General features: G+C 35.9%; 1 protein-coding gene and 1 long non-coding RNA gene across 2 annotated transcripts in view; one reads left to right on the top strand and one right to left on the bottom strand.

Moving 5' to 3' along the window:
- LOC134736204 (uncharacterized) overlaps window positions 1-6,546 on the bottom strand; it is a 54,664-nt gene extending 48,118 nt beyond the window's left edge. The window contains exon 1 of the long non-coding RNA XR_010120061.1: window positions 6,491-6,546. This is a non-coding gene — a long non-coding RNA (uncharacterized lncRNA). The remainder of the gene's footprint in view (window positions 1-6,490) is intronic.
- The window catches only part of ABCB5 (ATP binding cassette subfamily B member 5), a 145,940-nt gene continuing 130,156 nt past the window's right edge, over window positions 3,761-19,544 (top strand). Inside the window, 4 exon segments of the mRNA XM_055272486.2 lie at window positions 3,761-3,813; window positions 7,066-7,120; window positions 9,515-9,665; window positions 12,857-12,911. Of these exon segments, the coding sequence (XP_055128461.1) occupies window positions 3,761-3,813; window positions 7,066-7,120; window positions 9,515-9,665; window positions 12,857-12,911 (314 nt within the window).

Below are 19,544 nucleotides of genomic sequence, written 5' to 3'. Positions count from 1 at the left end.
AGTTATTTGTTTTTTTGCTTCGTGAGTTAAGTTTCTTACAGATTCTAGATATTAGACCTTTATCGAATGCATAGTTTGCACATATTTTCTCGCATTTTGTAGGTTATCTGTTTATTTGGTTGATAGTTTCTCTTGCTGTGCAGCAGCTTTTTAGTTTACTTAGGTCCTATCTGCCAATTTTTGCTTTTGTCACAATTGCTTTTGAGGATAAGCTGTAAATTCTTTGCCAAGCCTGATGACAACAAGGATATTTCTTAGGTTTTCTTCTAGGGTTTTTATAGTTTCAGGTTTTACATTTAAATCTTTAATCAATCTTGAGTTAATTTTTATATATGGTGAAATGTAGGGGTCCAGTTTCGTTCTTCTGCATATGGCTAGCCAGGTATCCCAGCACCATTTATTGGAGTCATTTCCCCATTGTTTACTTTTGTTGACTTTGTTAAAGATCAGATGGCTATGGGTGTCCTGCTTTATTTCTAGGTCCTGAATTCTGTTCCATTGATCTGTGTGTCTCTTTTTGTACCAATACCATGCTGTTTTGGTTACCGTAGCCTTATAGTATACTTTGAAGTCAGGTAATGTGACGTGTTTAGCTCTGTTCTTTTTCTTTAGGATTGCTTATAGATTAGAAAATATCAGAAAGGACAGTCTATTTAACAAGTAAAACTGGATATCCACATTCAAAAGAATGAAGTTGAACTCTTACTTTACACCATATAAAAAACCAACTCAAAAATAGGTTAAAGACCTAATCATAAGTGTGAAAATTATCCAACTTCAGAAAAACACATGGGAAAAAACTTTTTGACGTTTGATTTGGCAAAGATTTCTTAGATATGATGCGAAAAACACAAGCAAAAACAATAAAAAAGTAGGTAACTTTTTCTTCAAAATTGAAAACTTTTGCTTATTAAAGGAAACTATCCAGAGAGAAGAAAGACAATCCACATAATAAAAGAAAATATTTGCAAATCACGTACTTAATAATATCCAGAATATATAAAGAACACCTACAACTTGCTACAAAAAAGCACGAAAAACCCAATTTTAAAATGGGCAACAGATTTGAATAGACATTTCTTCACAGAAGATATACAAATGAGCAGTAAGCATATGAGATACTCAACATCACTAGTCATTAGGGAATTGCAAATCGCAACCACAATGAGATACCACATCACATCCACTAGGATTTCTATTGTCCATTAATCAGAAAATAACAAATGTTAGTGATGACATGGAGAAATTGAAACCCTTGTACATTGCTAGTAAGAATGTAAATAATACAGCTGCTATGAAAAACAGTATGAATATTTCTCAAAAAGTTAAACGTACACTAACCGCTTGATCCAGCCATTCTACATCTAAATATATACCCAAAAGAACTGAAACGAGGATACTCAAACAAATACTTGTACGCCAGTGTTCACAGAAAACATTATTCACAATAGCCAAAAGGCGAAAACAATCCAAGTGTCCATCAACAGATGCGCCACTTTAAAAAAATGTACTATATATGTGCACCAGAATAGTATTCAGCCTTAAAAAGAATAAAATTCTGATACATTGATGAACCTTGAAAACATTATGTTAAGTGAAATAAGCCAGATACAAAAGAAAAAATATTGTATGATTCCATTTATGTGAGACACCTAGAATAGTCAAATTCATAGACCCAGTAAAACAGAGGTTACCAGAGACTGCCAGTAGGGGATAACAGAAGTTACTGTTTAATGGATATAGAATTTCAGTTTGTGATGATGAAAAAGTTCTGAAGATAGATATGGTGATGGTTATACAACAGTGAGTATGCACTTAATCCAACTGAATTGTATAATTCAGATGTTAAAATGTTAAATTTTGTTATGTATATTTTGATAAAATTAAAAGACTTTTTTTTAAAAAGTTCTGCATTTTTAATCATGTCTAGGCTGGTGCCTATGCTGCTGCTCTTGGGACCATTCTGAGTAGTAAGACTACGGTCTAGAGTAAAGAATAAAACATTGGGTTCCTCAGGAAAAGGAAACATATCTTTTGATTCTACAAACTAGTAGCTGGCACATCATATAAGGTCAATACTTTTTTCAATTCTTCATAAGGAAAAAGAGAAAAATATGTAATCTAATAGGGTAACTAGGATTTGCAACATAATGCAGAATGTGTCACAAATATAATTCAGATACAAGCAAAGAGCAAAAGGAAATCAGAGAAGGAGGTGATTGTTTTTAGGGAGCAATAATAAGGTAATAAAATCAATGCCTTGCATAAAGTATTACTCGATAAATATTTCTTGTGCAAATGTGCTGTTGACTTGTTAAAATTTTACCTATTATAATTAAGAATTCAATCAACTAACTAACAAGATATAGGACTGTGTAATAGAAAACCAGGTATACAGACACTATGGCTCTTTTTAAAAAGTGTGTTTATTTGGCTCAGTGAACTTTCTTTGCTCACACTGTTTCCCAAGTGCAGTATGACATGAAGAACAAAACGTGCTTTACCTGATACTCACCAGTGTTGTAATCAGTTACAGCACGATCAGAAGATAAGCTTGGTAAAGCACAGTTATAAAAGTGTAGCTCATTATTTATTGAGGATAGAATGCATACATGATTTTGGTGTAAATGGACAGATCATGCACTTACCAAAGCGAGGCTTAATTGTTTTGATTTCTTTCTATGGATGGATGCATTTTATTACATAGTTGTTAATTTCTATAAAATGCAAATGTTTGAGATTTGTCATTCATTTTATTTTTCTTACATGCATGTCAGATTACTGGAGATGGTGTAAAGTCAGTTTAGCAGTTGTAACTATCTCCCATATGAAGTATGACCATTTACTTCTGTAAAAGGAAGAATAAGCCAACAGATAGCTGTATTTGTATTACGCCTTCCTCCTTGGTGCTAAAAGCAGTTCTGATCCACTTTCAATGAGAAGTTTACTATTTGAAAGCTTATTAGCTTTTTCAGATGCTTAGGTACTCTTTAATTAATTTGTAATTCCACTTTAAAGGTTAAAGCCATATCTTTATAATTGTCTTTATATAGGGTAATATGTTATATGGCCTAACAAATGAGACTGAGTCACAACCATCTCTATAGATCCATAATAAAATGATAATTTATAATTTATGAACATAATTGTGATCTTAAGACAAGGTAAGATCCTCAAGTATCATTCCAAGGAAGAGTAAATTTTGCTTAATACAATTTTAATGACGAATGGATTTTCAAAATATTCTAATTATTTGTAACTGTTAATCCAGTTTGTGAAAGCTCCAAACTTTGGTAAACTAGAAAACCCTATTTCCTCAAACTGCTGGCTAACAAAAACTACTGCATCAGTTTTTTAAAGAGAAAAAAGCATGAGGTAGATTAAAATTTTTCACCAATTCCAGTCAAATGAGTGGCAAAGTAGGAATATCTAATATCCTGACAAACAGTGCATTTTCCATAGAATCTGACTTTCCTTCTTTTATTCCAATTCTAACACTTTCATTAGCTCCAAATCTAAGCCTAGAATGAAGCAAGGAAGTTATAAATTCAATGACAAAATTTGAATCCATGAACTGCTTAGCCAGAAACTTCAATTGCAGTGCGGGGCTGGGCAGGGTGAAATTCTGAGATGCTTCATTTTTCAAACTATGAGAGATGTGGGATGTAAAGAATGCTGTATATCAACTAAGTGATAAAAGTCACATAGCCATGATACATTTGTTAAAATTGTATTTCAGAAGAAGTAAATTGTAAATAAGATGGAAAATTCTGAAAGAGCTGAAGAAATGCAAGAAAATTATCAGAGAAATGGGTAAGCTTTCACTAAGTTCTATAAGTATTCTTCTACAACTTCAAATATAACTCATCCTTTCCAGACCTATAGCAAAAATGTTTATAATTTTCTCCCAAAAATAGCAATGCTATTTGCATTTTGCTGAACTTCAACATAAGCAGTCTTATAATTAATTTAATAGTGATTTTAGGAACTGCAATAGGATTAATTGTAATAGGATTTACTTATCCAGGATTTATTGATTTAGTGCTTCAGATATCTCCTCTTCTGAATTTCTCATCATTAATTTCTTGTCCACCATTATATAGAAGAAAGGCATCTGCAAATTTTAATTTCAATTCTCTGTGGACCCTTCATTCCATGTGGTACATTTAATAAAAGAAAATATTTGGTTCGATTATTTTTTCACTTAATAGATGTCTCTGTGAATATGTATGTTATACAAGTTTCTACACCTGGAATTCATTAATTGAGAGTTTTTAAATGGAAATAGTTTTACATCTATTTTATTTCCACTTTTACCATAATAATTGTGTTATATTTGGACATACAATCTATAAAACTGGAGAAGACCCCTCCAGGTCATGTAGTTTATTAATTCAGAAAATAGCCAGAGAGGGCATTCCAGCGATACCACTTTCTTGTGAGTCAGAATCAGAAACTTCCTTAGGCTAAAGCAAATTCCATTTAGGAACATTTTGAAAATCAAAAGAACTGCATTCCAAACTTCTTCTTTAATCTTTTTGTTGTTATTTTCCCAAAGTAAATGTTCTCCTTCCTAAGCACCTTTTCCTCATAAATTCAAAACATTATCTAAAGATGCCCCAGCATCCTGGTGTAAGGGGATGCTGAGGGGACAGGTTTATTTTAGAATACATTTGTGCAGTTAAGCATTACCTGTGGACTGACTAAATCACGTGTTCAGCATATATTCCACAGGAGGCATTGTAACTGGACAGTTTAGAGTTTGGGCTCTGGCGTCAGACTGAAGTTCAATCACTAGCTACATAAACTTGGGTTGTTTTACTCTGTGACTGTTTCTTCATCTTTAAAGTGGTCATGATAATAATACACTGCAGACCTCATTGGTGAACCACAAAAACTAATAGGTCAGTAGCAATACCAACAGCAAATTGCATCTATATGCTATCGCACAGAAAATTAGAATGGAGAGGTGGTTGATTTTTCTAGTTTCCATGGCTGGAGAGAATGGGAGAAAACAATATGAAAGAAAATAGCAACAGGAATTGAAGGTAGGGGTTGGATGGGCCCTGAAAAGTGAAATTAGTGAGATATAGGTGTGGGATCTGGCCATGAAATACAGGAAGGATTCCTATTAGGTGGAGGTGACACATTTGGAGCTAAGAGCAGAATCTTCGCTGCTCTGGGCCATGCTGATTTACACTAATGAAAGTAATGGGCCACCAACATCTCTAAGATCCCCTCCAGCTTGCAAACCAGCAACGGGCACGCTAGGACTAGGAGCTAGTGCGGCTGTGACCCGCACAATGGAATCAGTTTCCTCTGGGCGCCTCAGGTTCCGCCCTTAGCCTTTGCCAAAGGACACTTGGCCCCAAGAACTGTATAGAGGGAGGAGACCCCCAAACCCGCCCACCTGCCCACATGTTGCTTTCTTATCTCAACGCTGATAAAGAGACTTTCACAAAACGTCCCAAGCCCTCCTTCGAAACCTTTCCATGAAGGTCGATCGGAGTTAGAAATTATTTCCCTGAAACAATGTTTATCAAGAGAAGAGGGTTTACTGGGTCTTAAGCTTCAAAATCCGCATCTAGAGGTGGGGAAAGGGATTGTAGGGTTTTGCAATGGTAAAGCATTTTTTTTTTTTTTTTGTCATCTCATGCCTCACCCCAGAGCAAATTGACCGGAACACAAGTAAATTATTAACCTCAGGTGGAATAAAATTAAGTGAATTGTCATTTATCAAAGCTGACAGAACAATGCATTATAAAGCAGGAGAGGAGCCGGATATTTGTCTTCCTGTTGTGTCTGTATAGAAAACTTAAACTGTTCCCTCCAGTGTTCTCTTAATGTTCCAGAATGTTGCGTGTGTGTGTGTGTGTGTGTGTGTGTGTGTGTGTGTGTGTGTAACTGACAGATTGCTGTGAAATCAGTGGATACAATGTACAGCTTTCATTTGGACCTCCTTGAAATGTGAGCATACAAAGCTACGAAACGAAGTTTTCAAAAAGGGAGACAAAATTAAGAGTACACTTGTTTAATGTGCACCTAATAGAACTCATTTCATGTAAAGCTCAGATTTTGTTACTAAAGTTTAAAAATTGCAGTCCACCACTTCATACTCATTATGATGACTAATACTAAAAAAGAGAAAAGAAAAAGGAAAGAACAAGTGTTGGTGAGGATATAGAGAAATTGGAATCCTTGTGCTGGCTGGAATGTAAAACGGTGCAGTTGCTATGGAAGACAGTGTGAATGTTCCTCAAAAAATTAATAATAGAATTAACATGTAACCCAGCAATTCTACTTCTGGGTATATACTCAAACGAATTAAAGTAGTAAATTGAAGAGATATTTGTACACTCATATTCCTAACAGCATTACTAGGAATAGCCAAAATGCGGAAGCAGTCTAAGTGTTCGACAAAACGTGGCAAAAACATACAATGGAATACTATTTTATTTATACTAAAAAGTAGAAAAATTCCAACACTTACTACAATGTGGATGAAACATGAAGACATTATGCTAAGTGAATAATTCAAGGATGAACTTTGAATACAGCCAGACATGAAAGGAGAAATGCTGTATGATTCTATTTATCTGAGGTGCCCACAGCAGTTAGATTCATAGAGAGAAAATAGAACCGCGGTTGTCAGGGGCTGGGAGGAGAGGACAATGGGAAAATGTTTAACGCATACAAAGGTTTAGTTTTGCAAAGTAAAAAGAGCTCTGTGGGTAAATCAAAATACATGGTGGCACAACAGTGTGACTGTACTTAGTGCCTTGGTTATACAATTAAAATTATTCAAGAAGATAAAGTCTACATTATATCTATTTTACCACAACTTTAAAAAATTCTACTCCAGACACATGTCTTCAAGTTGCTACCCTAACAAGTTTACAGACAACCAGTGACAACTGTCTATCATTAAGTTTCTTTTTAAAATTTCAGTGTTGGTGTAAATTTGCTACCAAGGTGATATCTGACACTTCAGCAAACTATTAATGGAAAAATTTTTCAAATTATATTCATACTGTAACTGTTGCATTTTGAACTTTTATTTTCCAGAACTGTAGAAGAACAGCCAAAACTGAGAAAGGAAGCTGTTGGATCTATTGAGATAGTAAGTGAAATCAGTTAGAAAGTACATGCATTAGAAGATTTTAGAGACTTCTCAGTAGTGCATAGAATGATTTTGTTTATTAGATTGCATCCATTATTTGTGGGAAAGAGGGAACTAAAAGAATTCATTGGCCGGGCATGGTGGCTCATGCATGTAATCCCAACACTTTGGGAGGCCGAGGTGGGTAGATCACGAGGTCAGGAATTCAAGACCAGCCTGACCAAAATGGTGAAACCCTACCTCTACTAAAAAAAAAAAAAAAAAAAAGAAAAAAAAAAAAAAATTAGCCAGGCATGGTGGCAGGTGCCTGTAATCTCAGCTACTCAGAGGCTGAGGCAGGAGAATTGCTTGAACCCGGGAAGTGGAGTTTGCAGTGAGCTGAGATTGTGCCACTGCACTCCAGCCTGGGCGACAGTGCGAGACTCTGTCTCAAAAAAGAAAAAAAAAGAATTCATTAAAGTATCATTTCCAATAGGAAAAAATATAAACAATCTCTAAATTCCACAATAAAGGATAGGGAAAAATAGCATAACATCCACATAATGACTCAGTGTTTTAAAAGTGTTTGTGGGGTGTGTGTGTGTGTGTGTATTGTACATAAATGTTACCAAAGGATATTTCTGAGTGGTGGGAAATTATCAGTGACTTTTACTATCTATGTTTACATTTCAGTGTATTCCAATGATTCTGCATTGTGATGTGTTGTTATTATTTTTATAGTGTTACAAATCCTTTTAAATCAAAAATAATTATCTAAGTATTTTTTAAAGCCTGTGTATCAGAGAATGCGTCTGTACACTTCTTTGAAATCATGTTTAAGGAGCGTTTCATGCACGTGTTCCCAGACATGGCCTTCACCCACTCTAATCTCTGTGTCAGCCTGGCTGTCAATGTTATGTCCCTACAAATATACATGAAACAGCCCCTGTTTTTTCAAAAGTCAATTAAAAAAATACCGAATAGTAGCAGAACATGACAAACTTTATCAAGGAGATAGCATTATTCTGGAGGAAGGTAGAGGAGCAGATACTCTCTTAATGTCTGTAATGCTGAATGCAATGCTATGGAAGTAACACTATAAATATTTATTAGCTATTGCACTGATGAATGGAAAAATAATATTTTGGTCTCCATTCATAAAATATGCAGTAAGTTCCTCTTGCTGTTATTCAAATCTAATTACATTTTAATACCACTTAAATTTTATTTTGGCCTCTCTCGGTAAGATAAATAATCCATATTTTCAATTTTCCTCATGATTTGGTTTTGGACAGATGCTATGGGGACCTACTACAGAATAGAATAGAAGGCATTCAATAGATGGCTTTCAGGCATTTCTTTCTTATTCAAAACAGCCCTTAAAATTATCATTGACCTCCTTAAATATCCTTATTTACAGGATAGGCATTGTTCTGGGTAGAAAAAAAATCTAAGGAATTTAAAATCATCACAAATATAATTCATTACATTTTACTAGTTAGTTCTGGTCACTGCACTTAGCCGTGCCATTGCTATGATGCCAGTGAGCCTAGAGCATTGAAAGTGTGCACATCAACTTTCCATAAACTAAGATACTGTCATTGCAGTCTTCAAAATACCTTAACTTATTCCAAAACCAACCAAATGGAATAAAGTTTCTGATTCATACCCACATCTGACCTGACTCGTGTCAGGTATCTACAATTTGTACTGATTTAGCTGCTTTATTTATTTTTATTATTATTATACTTTAAGTTCTAGGGTACATGTTCACAACGTGCAGGTTTGTTATATAGGTATACATGTGCCATATTGGTTTGCTGCACCTATCAACTTGACATTTACATTAGGTATTTCTCCTAATACCATCCCTTCCCCAGGCCCCCACCCCCCAACAGGCCCCAGTATGTGATGTTCCCCACCCTGTGTCCATGTGTTCTCATTGTTCAACTCCCACCTATGAGTGAGAACATGCGGTGTTTGGTTTTCTGTCCTTGTAATAGTTTGCTGAGTATGATGGTTTCCAGCTTCATCCATGTCCCTGCAAAGGACATGAACTCATCCATTTTTATGGCTGCATAGTATTCCATGATGTATATGTGCCACATTTGCTTAATCCAGTCTATCATTGATAGACATTTGGGTTGGTTCCAAGTCTTTGCTATTGTGAATAGTTAGCTGCTTTATTTTTTAATGCCTTTAAAGGAGATGGTAAATTCTTAATTTTGGTATTTGTTTTTACTTTAGATATAAATACATATCTATGATTTTATGCATTTATTTACCATCTTAATCAATGTATAAAGTCATGTTTACTAGGTGGCAAAGGCTGTAGGCTGCTGTTGTGTTTGTATGTGTGCTTGGTCTGTTTGTTTGTTTTACAGTTGTGGTGCTACCGTGCTTTGTTTTCCTCAGTTCCGCTTTGCTGATGGACTGGACATCACACTCATGATCCTGGGTATAGTGGCATCACTGGTCAATGGAGCCTGCCTTCCTTTAATGTCACTGGTTTTAGGAGAAATGAGTGATAACCTTATTAGTGGATGTCTAGTCCAAACTAACACAAGTGAGTATACGATTATTTTTCTGTATCACTGAAGACACAAAAGCATTGAACAAAGCAAACAAACGTTAAGCTCACAAGGCAGATTATTGTATTGTAAAACAGTATCCGTATAATATGTATTTAAGTCATTTATTCTGCTATATTGCTGGGCACTAAAGAAACAAAATCTTCATGACCACCGAGGTCTATAATTGAATTAAAATAAATAAATAAATAAATAAATAAATAAATAAATAAGAAACAAAATCCCCTATTAGTCAGGGTCCTCCAGAGAAACAGCATCAATAGGATGTGTGTTAGAAACAGAGAGACTGCGTGTGTGTGTGTGTGTAAAGAGTGAGATTTTAAAGAATTGGCTGGCTCACATGGTTATAGAGGCTGGCAAGTTCAAGAGGGTGGGCTGGCATGCTGGGGACTCAGCAGAGAGCCAATGTTGCAGTTCAAATCAGAAAGCCATTTGCTGATGTTATGTAGGAATCATCTGAAGCCCTCAATAGTTCAGCTTGTCTCTCTAAGAATTCAAATAAATTTTTATCAGAAGTGGTGATTACATCAGGATTTAATCAAAGGCTTGGGCCATCCCAGGCCACTAGGATGTAACACATCCTTTAAAAGGAAGAAATCAAGGCCGGGTGGCAGTGGCTCATGCCTGTAATCCTGCACTTTGGGAGGCTGAGGCCAGTGGATCACCTGAGGTCAGGAGTTCAATACTAGCCTGGTCAACACGGTGAAACCCCGTCTCTATTAAAATACAAAAAATTAGCAGCCATGGTAGCAGGTGCCTGTAATCCCAGCTACTCGGGAGGCTGAGGCAGGAGAATCGTTTGAACCCAGGAGGCAGAGGTTGCAGTGAGCCAAGATTGCACCATCGCACTCCAGCCTGGGCAACAAGAGCAAAACTCCATCTCAAAGAAAAAAAAGGAGAAGGAGAAGAAGAAGAAATCATCAAGTATGATCAAATCTTTCAGTTTAGTAGCTACTTAGTGTTTTTTTGTAGTAGTTCTTAGCCATGTGTGGCACTATATAACAAAATGCAGAAGAGAAGCAGAAAATTGTAGAACTAGAGACAGATACCCTGAAATGGTGGTGAGAGGAACTAGCAATTAGGTGTGGAAAAGGTATTTGCATATTGCCCTTATTTGTAGGCATCTTTCGTATATCCTTTGTAGCATCCTATTTCAGGGTCATGTCTTTCAAGGTGACATTATTCTTTAGGTTTAAATTCCAGTGATTCTCCTATGCACTGATGTAATGACTATGCAGTATTTTTTATCTGGTGGATATTATAAATATTAGTAATTTCCTAATTTTATATGCTTTTCCCCAAATTACACACTGGAATTATTGTTATAAATATTTATTATAACTGGGAAAAATAACTCATTACAACCTAGACTGTCTTTTCATCAACATTAGCCTTTCTTTGTTCACTCTACTTCCCTCTGTGCTCTATTTGACTTTAAATTCTAATTTATACCTAAATTATACCTTCTTGTTTTCCAAAAAGCAAATCTGTAAAGCAAAAATGAAAAATCCTCAAAGCAAAAAAAATCTTTAAACTCAAAAGCAAATCTTTTACGTGTACTAATCTTGAGTGAGATAAACCCATTGCTTCCATCTCTGTCTTTCCATGATCTCCTGCTTAAACAGTTATGATTTTTTTTAATATTTTAATAATATAAACAAAATTAAGGATATAAGTAAAAATCTGATATATTAATGATGTAAATTGATATATATGCTAAATAATTTGTTGTTAAACAAATGGAGCCACCAGTTCACTGAGTAAACATTTATTGATTGTCTACGACATCTCTATGAACAAATGAATGAATGAATGTGTGAGTAAATGAGCAACCTGGCAACCTAAGGCCATCTGCTTGGGAGTATTCTTTTTGTTAAATTTATTCTGTAATTGATTGTCTTACCTGTTTCGGATAGGCTAGACACTACATATCTAATTGCTATTGCTGTGAATTCTAATTTTTGTTGTTGTTCAAGGCTTCTCCAGTTTCCTGGTTTTATTGAATGTGGTAAACATATAGAGAAGTTCAAAAATGATTTAGATAAATTCATGGATATTATTGGTATATTATAACACATTGTTAAAGAGAAGTAGGGATATTAAGAGGCAAACCTTCAACCTTCTAACATTGATTTTCCAGAGGATAATAGAGCAGGATTATTCATTCCTATAAATAAAAATATGAATAATAGCTATCATTAGTTGGGGATCCATTTTTGTGTGAGTCCTGAACTTTCCAAAATATTACCTCTATCAATATAATCTATACACTGAGATTATGCCATTTTTATAAGACTGCAGGAACCATTTTTAGAAACAATGTTTATTTCCTTTATTTGCTCAGTTAAATCTTATTGAAATTTCCATTTCTGCCATATGAATTTTGGTATTTTTTCCTACCACAATTCCATAAATAGAATAAGGGAGAAATGATTGTTTGCATATAAATAAAGATCATAAACATTGTAATATGTGATGATGTTATGGTTATAACAGATGAAGAATCATGATGTCTGCAGTTATTTCAAATGTTGATTATAGAGGTTTAAGGAAGAAAATTATAATCATGGATATCAACCATGGTTTTGTGTTATTGGTGAAATCAGGACTTTGGTATATTAATCAGTGTACAATATTTTTTTCTACTAGAAGATATATAGAAAAGTTTACATAGAAAACTTATAACCTTTAAACATTGTTGGTTATACTCAACACGTTTCAATGAGCTTTCCGTTTTCCCCATGGCTAATTCTTCTAGAACTTTCACACATGTTCTTGCTTTTCTTGGACTTTTGAAATCATTCCCTGGAGTGTTTCAAACTTAATTTAAAGTGTATAATCTCTGGCAGAAGCAGGGAATTTTATTACTATTATTTCCTGATTGTTGTCTGATCAGAGATGTCCCAAATAATTCTTTCCAGTTATGAGCTACATGGTTAATTCTTCCTTATATTTTTCCAAGCTGCATGAGTACTTCTCGAGAGCAGAGATAATTATTTCCAGTTCTAGGTTAAAGAATAGAAAATGAGATGATAATAAACCTGAGTGTGGGCAGTAAATCTGTTGTCTTAAGAGTGCAATATATTTGGTTTGGAGGGCTATCTGTGTAACAGTATGACCAATTACAAATTAATTTCCTCTATATTTTAAATAACCTTTTTTACAGCAAATTATCGGAACTGTACTCAGTCTCAAGAGAAGCTGAATGAAGATATGACTCTGTAAGTCCAAATGAAATGTTAATATCACATTTGTTGAATGATGCTTTATTTAAAGCTTATAAGAAAAAAGCAACTGAAATTTTGTATGACCATTAATATTACATAACAAATGATTAAAGCAAACATGTCCTCTTCTTTCATTAGGTATATAAAATACAATTAGTGCATGTTTTTTCTTCTACTTGAAAGGTGTATAGGTTGAGTTGTAGTTGACAACGTTGTCATCAATTTAAAAATTGTAAGGATTTGCATTTTTGTAGCAATTTTTCCTCCTAGCAATATCCTGGGAAAGAAAGGACTTCATTTTCCTTCCAAAAAATTATATTCCTTATGAGCTTCATTGAAAATTCTATTTCTTTAAACATTAAAAATCAACAAATAAATAGTAAAAATAATAAAATACTTTTTAACATAAAAATAGTAAGGTTTTACTCACAGTAAATTTGGAGACTAATTATTCAGACTATTATGGTAAAGTTGTATCCAAACAAAAAATTGTAAAGTATGAATAATAAATAATTTATAGAGATGTTCTGTTTCGTAATTTTAGGTATGAAACAGTATGGTTTATTTACTCAATATGTTCTGAGTTTCCTAGATAGACACTACCTTTCTCAGTATATTGACTGGATTCCCATACTGCCTCACTAAAACTTTCTGGGTCTTTACTCTAAACCCAAGTGATTCCTATTCTTTTCCCCCCAAAATGAAGACACCATGTTGTCAAGGGACACCCATCACATTGCAGTGACATCTTCTGGGCCTTAATTCTTTTTTTAATTAAAAAAAAATTGACACACAATAATTATACATATTTATGGGGTACATAGTGATGGTGTAATACATATAACGTATAGTGATCAGATCAGATTAATTAGCATATTCATTATCTCAAACATTTGTTGTTTCTTTGTATTGGAAATATTCAGTATCTTTCTTCTAGCTATTTGAAATCATGTAATATATTATTGTTAAGTATAGTCATAGTTAACTATAGTACTATACGACATTAGAATTTATTTCTCCTATCTACCTATAATTTTAGCATTAACAAATATCTCCTTATCCCTTTCTTCTCTCTACCTTTCCCAGTCTCTAGTATCCTCTGTTCTTCTTTAGTTTTAATTCCTAATATGCCCTGTCCAATATGTTAGCCATGGCCATTTGTGGCTATATAATTTTGTTTATAGATTTAGGGGGTACAAGCGCAGTTGTGTTACATGGATAAATTGCATAGTGGTGAAGTCTGGGCTTTTTGTGTAACCATCACCCAAACAGTGAACCTTGCAACCATTAAGTAATTTCTCATCTCTTACACCCTCTTTTACCCTCTCAGCCTCTGAGTCTCCAATGTCTATTATTCCACTCTCTATGTCCATGTGTACACATTATTTAGCTCCCACTTATAAGTGAGAACATGTGGTATTTTACTGTTTCTGAGTTATTTCATTTAAGATAATGGCCTCTTGATCCATCCCTGTTGCTGCAAAAAAAACCATCATCTCATTATTTTTATGGCTGAGTAGTATTCCATGTTACGTGTGTGTGTGTGTGTAAACATTTTCTTCATTCATTCACTGATGAACACTTAGGTTGAATCCATATCTTTGCTATTGTGAATAGGGCTACAATAAACATACAAGTGCAGGTATCTTTCTGGCACAATGATTTCTTTTCCTTTGGGTATATACTCAGTAGTGACACTACCAAATTGAATGGTATTTCAATTTTTAGTTCTTTGAGAAATCTCTGTACTGTTTTCCATAGAGGTTGTACTAATTTACGTTACCCCCAATAGTGTATAAGTGTTCTCCTTTCTCTGCATTCTCACCAACATCTGTTATTATTTGAATCTTTAATAGTAGACATTCTGATTGGTGTAAGACAGTGTTTCACTATGGTTTTATTTGCATTTCTCTGATGATTACTGATGTTGAGCATTTTTTCGTATGCTTTTTGGCCATTTGTATGGCTCCTTTTGAAAACTGTCTGCTCATGTCTTTTGCCCACTTTTTACTGGAGTTATTAAGGTTTATTTTATTGTTGTTGTTGAGATGTTTGAGTTCCTTGTAGATCCTAGATATTAGTTTTTTGTTGGTTGCATAGTTTGCAAATATTTTCTCCCATTCTACAGGTTGTCTTTTCACTCTGTTGATTATTTCTTTTGCTGTGCAGAAGCTTTTTAATTTAATTAATTTCCATTTGTCTATTTTTGGTTTTGTTGCATTTATTTTTGAGGTCTTAGCCATGAATTCTTTGTCAAGGCCAATGTCCAGAAGAGTTTGTGCTAAGTTTTCTTCTAGGATTCTTATCATCTCAGGTGTTAAATTTAAGTCTTTAATCCATCTTTAGTTGATTTTTGTATATGGTGAGAGATAGGGGTCCAATTCTATTCTTTTGCTTACAGATTTCCAATTTTCACAGCACCATTTATTAAATAGGATGTCCTTTTCCCAGTGCATGTTTTTGTTGGCTTTGTTGAAGGTCAATTGGTTGTAGTTATGTGGCTTTGTTTCTGGGTTCTCTATTCTTTTTCCTCGATCTATGTGCCTATTATTATACCAGTACCATGATGTTTTGGTTAGTATAGCCTTGTAGTACAATTTAAAATCAGGTAGTGTGATACATCCAGCTTTGTTCTTTCTGCTTATAGTTGCTTTTATTATTAAGGCTTTTTTTTGGTTGCATATGAATTTTAAGATTGTCTTTTCTAATTATGTGAAAAATGATATTGACATTTTGATAGAAATTGCATTGAATGTATAGATTGCTTTGTCCAGTTAAGTCATTTTAATGATATTGATTTTTCAGATCCATGAGCATGGGATGTTTTCCCATTTGTTTGTGTCATCTACAATTCCTCTCATGCATGTTTTGTAGTTTTCCTTGTAAAGATCTTTTAATTCCTTAGTTAAATATATTCTTAGATACTTTTTGGGGGCATGGAGCAAAGATGGCCAAATAGGAACAGCTCCAGTCTACAGCTCCCAGCGTGAGTGACACAGAAGATGGGTGATTTCTGCATTTCCGTTTGAGGTACCGGGTTCATCTCATTAGGGAGTGCCAAACAGTGGGTGCAGGACAGCTGGTGCAGCGCACTGTGCACGAGCCACAGCAGGGCGAGGCGTTGCCTCACTCGGGAAGTGCAAGGGAGTTCCCTTTCCTAGTCAAAGAAAGGGGTAACAGATGGCACCTAGAAAATCGGGTCAGTCCCACCCTAATACTGTGCTTTTCCAATGGGCCTGGAAAACGGCACACTAGGAGATTGTGTCCCGCACCTGGCTCAGAGGGTCCTATGCCCACGGAGTCTCACTGATTGCTACAACAGCAGTCTGAGATCAAACTGCAAGGAGGCAGCCAGGCTGGGGGAGGGGCGCCCATCATTGCCCAGGCTTGCTTAGGTAAACAAAGCAGCCAGGAAGCTCGAACTGGGTGGAGCCCACCACAGCTCAAGGAGGCCTGCCTGCCTCTGTAGGCTCCACATCTGGGGGCAGGGCACAGACAAACAAAAAGTCAGCAGGAACCTCTGCAGACTTAAACGCCCCTGTCTGACAGCTTTGAAGAGAGTAGTGGTTCTCCCAGCACACAGCTGGAGATCTGAGAACGGGCAGACTGCCTCCTAAAGTGGGTCCCTCACCCCCGAGCAGCCTAACTGGGAGGCACCCCCCAGTAGAGACAGACTGACACCTCACTCGGCCAGGTACTCCTCTGAGACAAAACTTCCAGAGGAACTATCAGACAGCTGAATTTGTGGTCTCATGAAAATCCGCTGTTTTGCAGCCACCGCTGCTGACACCCAGCCAAACAGGGTCTGGAGTGGACCTCTAGCAAACTCCAACAGACCTGAAGCTGAGGGTCCTGTCTGGTAGAAGGAAAACTAACAAAAGAAAGGACATCCACACCAAAAACCCATGTGTACATCACCATCATCAAAGACCAAAAGTAGATAAAACCACAAAGATGGGGAAAAAACAGAGCAGGAAAACTGGAAACTCTAAAAAGCAGAGCACCTCTCCTCCTCCAAAGGAACGCAGTTCCTCACCAGCAACAGAATAAAGCTGGATGGAGAATGACTTTGATGAGTTGAGGGAAGAAGGCTTCAGACGATCAAACTACTCCAAGCTACAGGAGGAAATTCAAAACAATGGCAAAGAAGTTAAAAACTTTGAAAAAAAATTAGATGAATAGACAACTAGAATAACCAATGCAGAGAAGGGCTTAAAGGAGCTGATGGAGCTGAAAGCCAAGTTTCGAGAACTACGCGAAGATTGCAGAAGCCTCAGTAGCCGATGCAATCAACTGGAAGAAAGGGTATCAGTGATGGAACATGAAATGAATGAAATGAAGTGAGAAGGGAAGTTTAGAGAAAAAAGAATAAAAAGAAATGAACAAAGTCCCAAGAAATATGGGACTATGTGAAAAGACCAAACCTACACCTGATTGGTATACCTGAAAGTGACGGGGAGAATGGAAACAAGTTGGAAAACACTCTGCAAGATATTATCTGGGAGAACTTCCCCAATCTAGCAAGGCAGGCCAACATTCAGATCCAGGAAATACAGAGAATGCCACAAAGATGCTCCTCAAGAAGAGCAACTCCAAGACACATAATTGTCAGATTCACCAAAGTTGAAATGAAGGAAAAAATGTTAAGGGTGGCCAGAGAGAAAGGTCAGGTTACACACAAAGGGAAGCCCATCAGACTAACAGCTGATCTCTCGGCAGAAACTCTACAAGCCAGAAGAGAGTGGGGGCCAATATTCAACATTCTTAAAGAAAAGAATTTTCAACCCAGAATTTCATATCCAGCCAAACTAAGCTTCATAAGTGAAGGAGAAATAAAATACTTTACAGACAAGCAAATGCTGAGTGATTTTGTCACCACCAGGCCTGCCCTAAAAGAGCTCCTGAAGGAAGCACTAAACATGGAAAGGAACAACCAGTACCAGCCACTGCAAAAACATGCCAAATAGTAAAGACCATCGAGGCTAGGAAGAAACTGCATCAACTAACGAGCAAAATAACCAGCTAACATCATAATGACAGGATCAAATTCACACATAACAATATTAACTTTAAATGTAAATGGGCTAAATGCTCCAATTAAAAGACACAGACTGGCAAACTGGATAAGGAGTCAAGACCCATCAGTGTGCTGTATTCAGGAAACCCATCTCACGTGCAGAGATACACATCGACTCAAAATAAAGGGATGTAGGAAGATCTATCAAGCAAATGGAAAACAAAAAAAGGCAGGGGTTGCAATCCTACTCTCTGATAAAATAGACTTTAAACCAACAAAGATCAAAAGAGACAAAGAAGGCCATTACATAATGGTAAAGGGATCAATTCAACAAGAAGAGCTAACTATCCTAAATATATATGCACCCAACACAGGAGCACCCAGATTCATAAAGCAAGTCCTGTGTGACCTACAAAGGGACTTAAACTCCCACACAACAATAATGGGAGATTTTAACACCCCACTGTCAACATTAGATAGATCAACAAGACAGAAAGTTAACAAGGATATCCAGGAATTGAACTCAGCTCTGCACAAAGTGGACCTAATACACATCTACAGAACTCTCCACCTCAAATCAACAGAATATACATTTTTTTCAGCACCACACCACACCTATTCCAAAATTGACCACATAGTTGGAAGTAAAGCTCTCCTCAGCAAATGTAAAAGAACAGAAATTACAACAAACTGTCTCTCAGACTACAGTGCAATCAAACTAGAACTCAGGATTAAGAAACTCACTCAAAACCGCTCAACTACATGGAAACTGAACAACCTGCTCCTAAATGACTACTGGGTACATAATGAAATGAAGGCAGAAAAAAAAATGTTCTTTGAAACCAACGAGAACAAAGACACAACATACCAGAATCTCTGGGACACATTCAAAGCAGTGTGTAGAGGGAAATTTATAGCACTAAATGCCCACAAGAGAAAGCAGGAAAGATCCAAAATTGACACCCTAACATCACAATTAAAAGAACTAGAAAAGCAAGAGCAAACACATTCAAAAGCTAGCAGAAGGCTAGAAATAACTAAAATCAGAGCAGAACTGAAGGAGATAGAGACACAAAAAACCCTTCAAAAAATTAATGAATCCAGGAGCTGGTTTTTTGAAAAGATCAACAAAATTGATAGACTGCTAGCAAGACTAATAAAGAAGAAAAGAGAGAAGAATCAAATAGATGCAATAAAAAATGAAAAAGGGGATATTACCACCGATCCCACAGAGATACAATCTACCATCAGAGAATACTACAAACACCTCTACGCAAATAAACTAGAAAATCTAGAAGAAATGGATGAATTCCTCGACAAATACACCCTCCCAAGACTAAACCAGGAAGAAGTTGAATCTGAATAAACCACTAACAGGCTCTGAAATTGTGGCAATAATCAATAGCTTACCAACCAAAAAGAGTCCAGGACCTGATGGATTCACAGCCAAATTCTACCAGAGGTACAAGGAGGAACTGGTACCATTCCTTCTGAAACTATTCCAATCGATAGAAAAAGAGGGAATCCTCCCTAACACATTTTATGAGGCCAGCATTGTCCTGATACCAAAGCCTGGCAGAGACACAACCAAAAAAGAGAATTTCAGACCA

Source organism: Symphalangus syndactylus, chromosome 3 (assembly GCF_028878055.3).
Source record: "Symphalangus syndactylus isolate Jambi chromosome 3, NHGRI_mSymSyn1-v2.1_pri, whole genome shotgun sequence".
NCBI classification, from domain to species: Eukaryota; Metazoa; Chordata; class Mammalia; order Primates; family Hylobatidae; genus Symphalangus; species Symphalangus syndactylus.
This window is presented reverse-complemented; position numbering and strand designations above follow the sequence as displayed.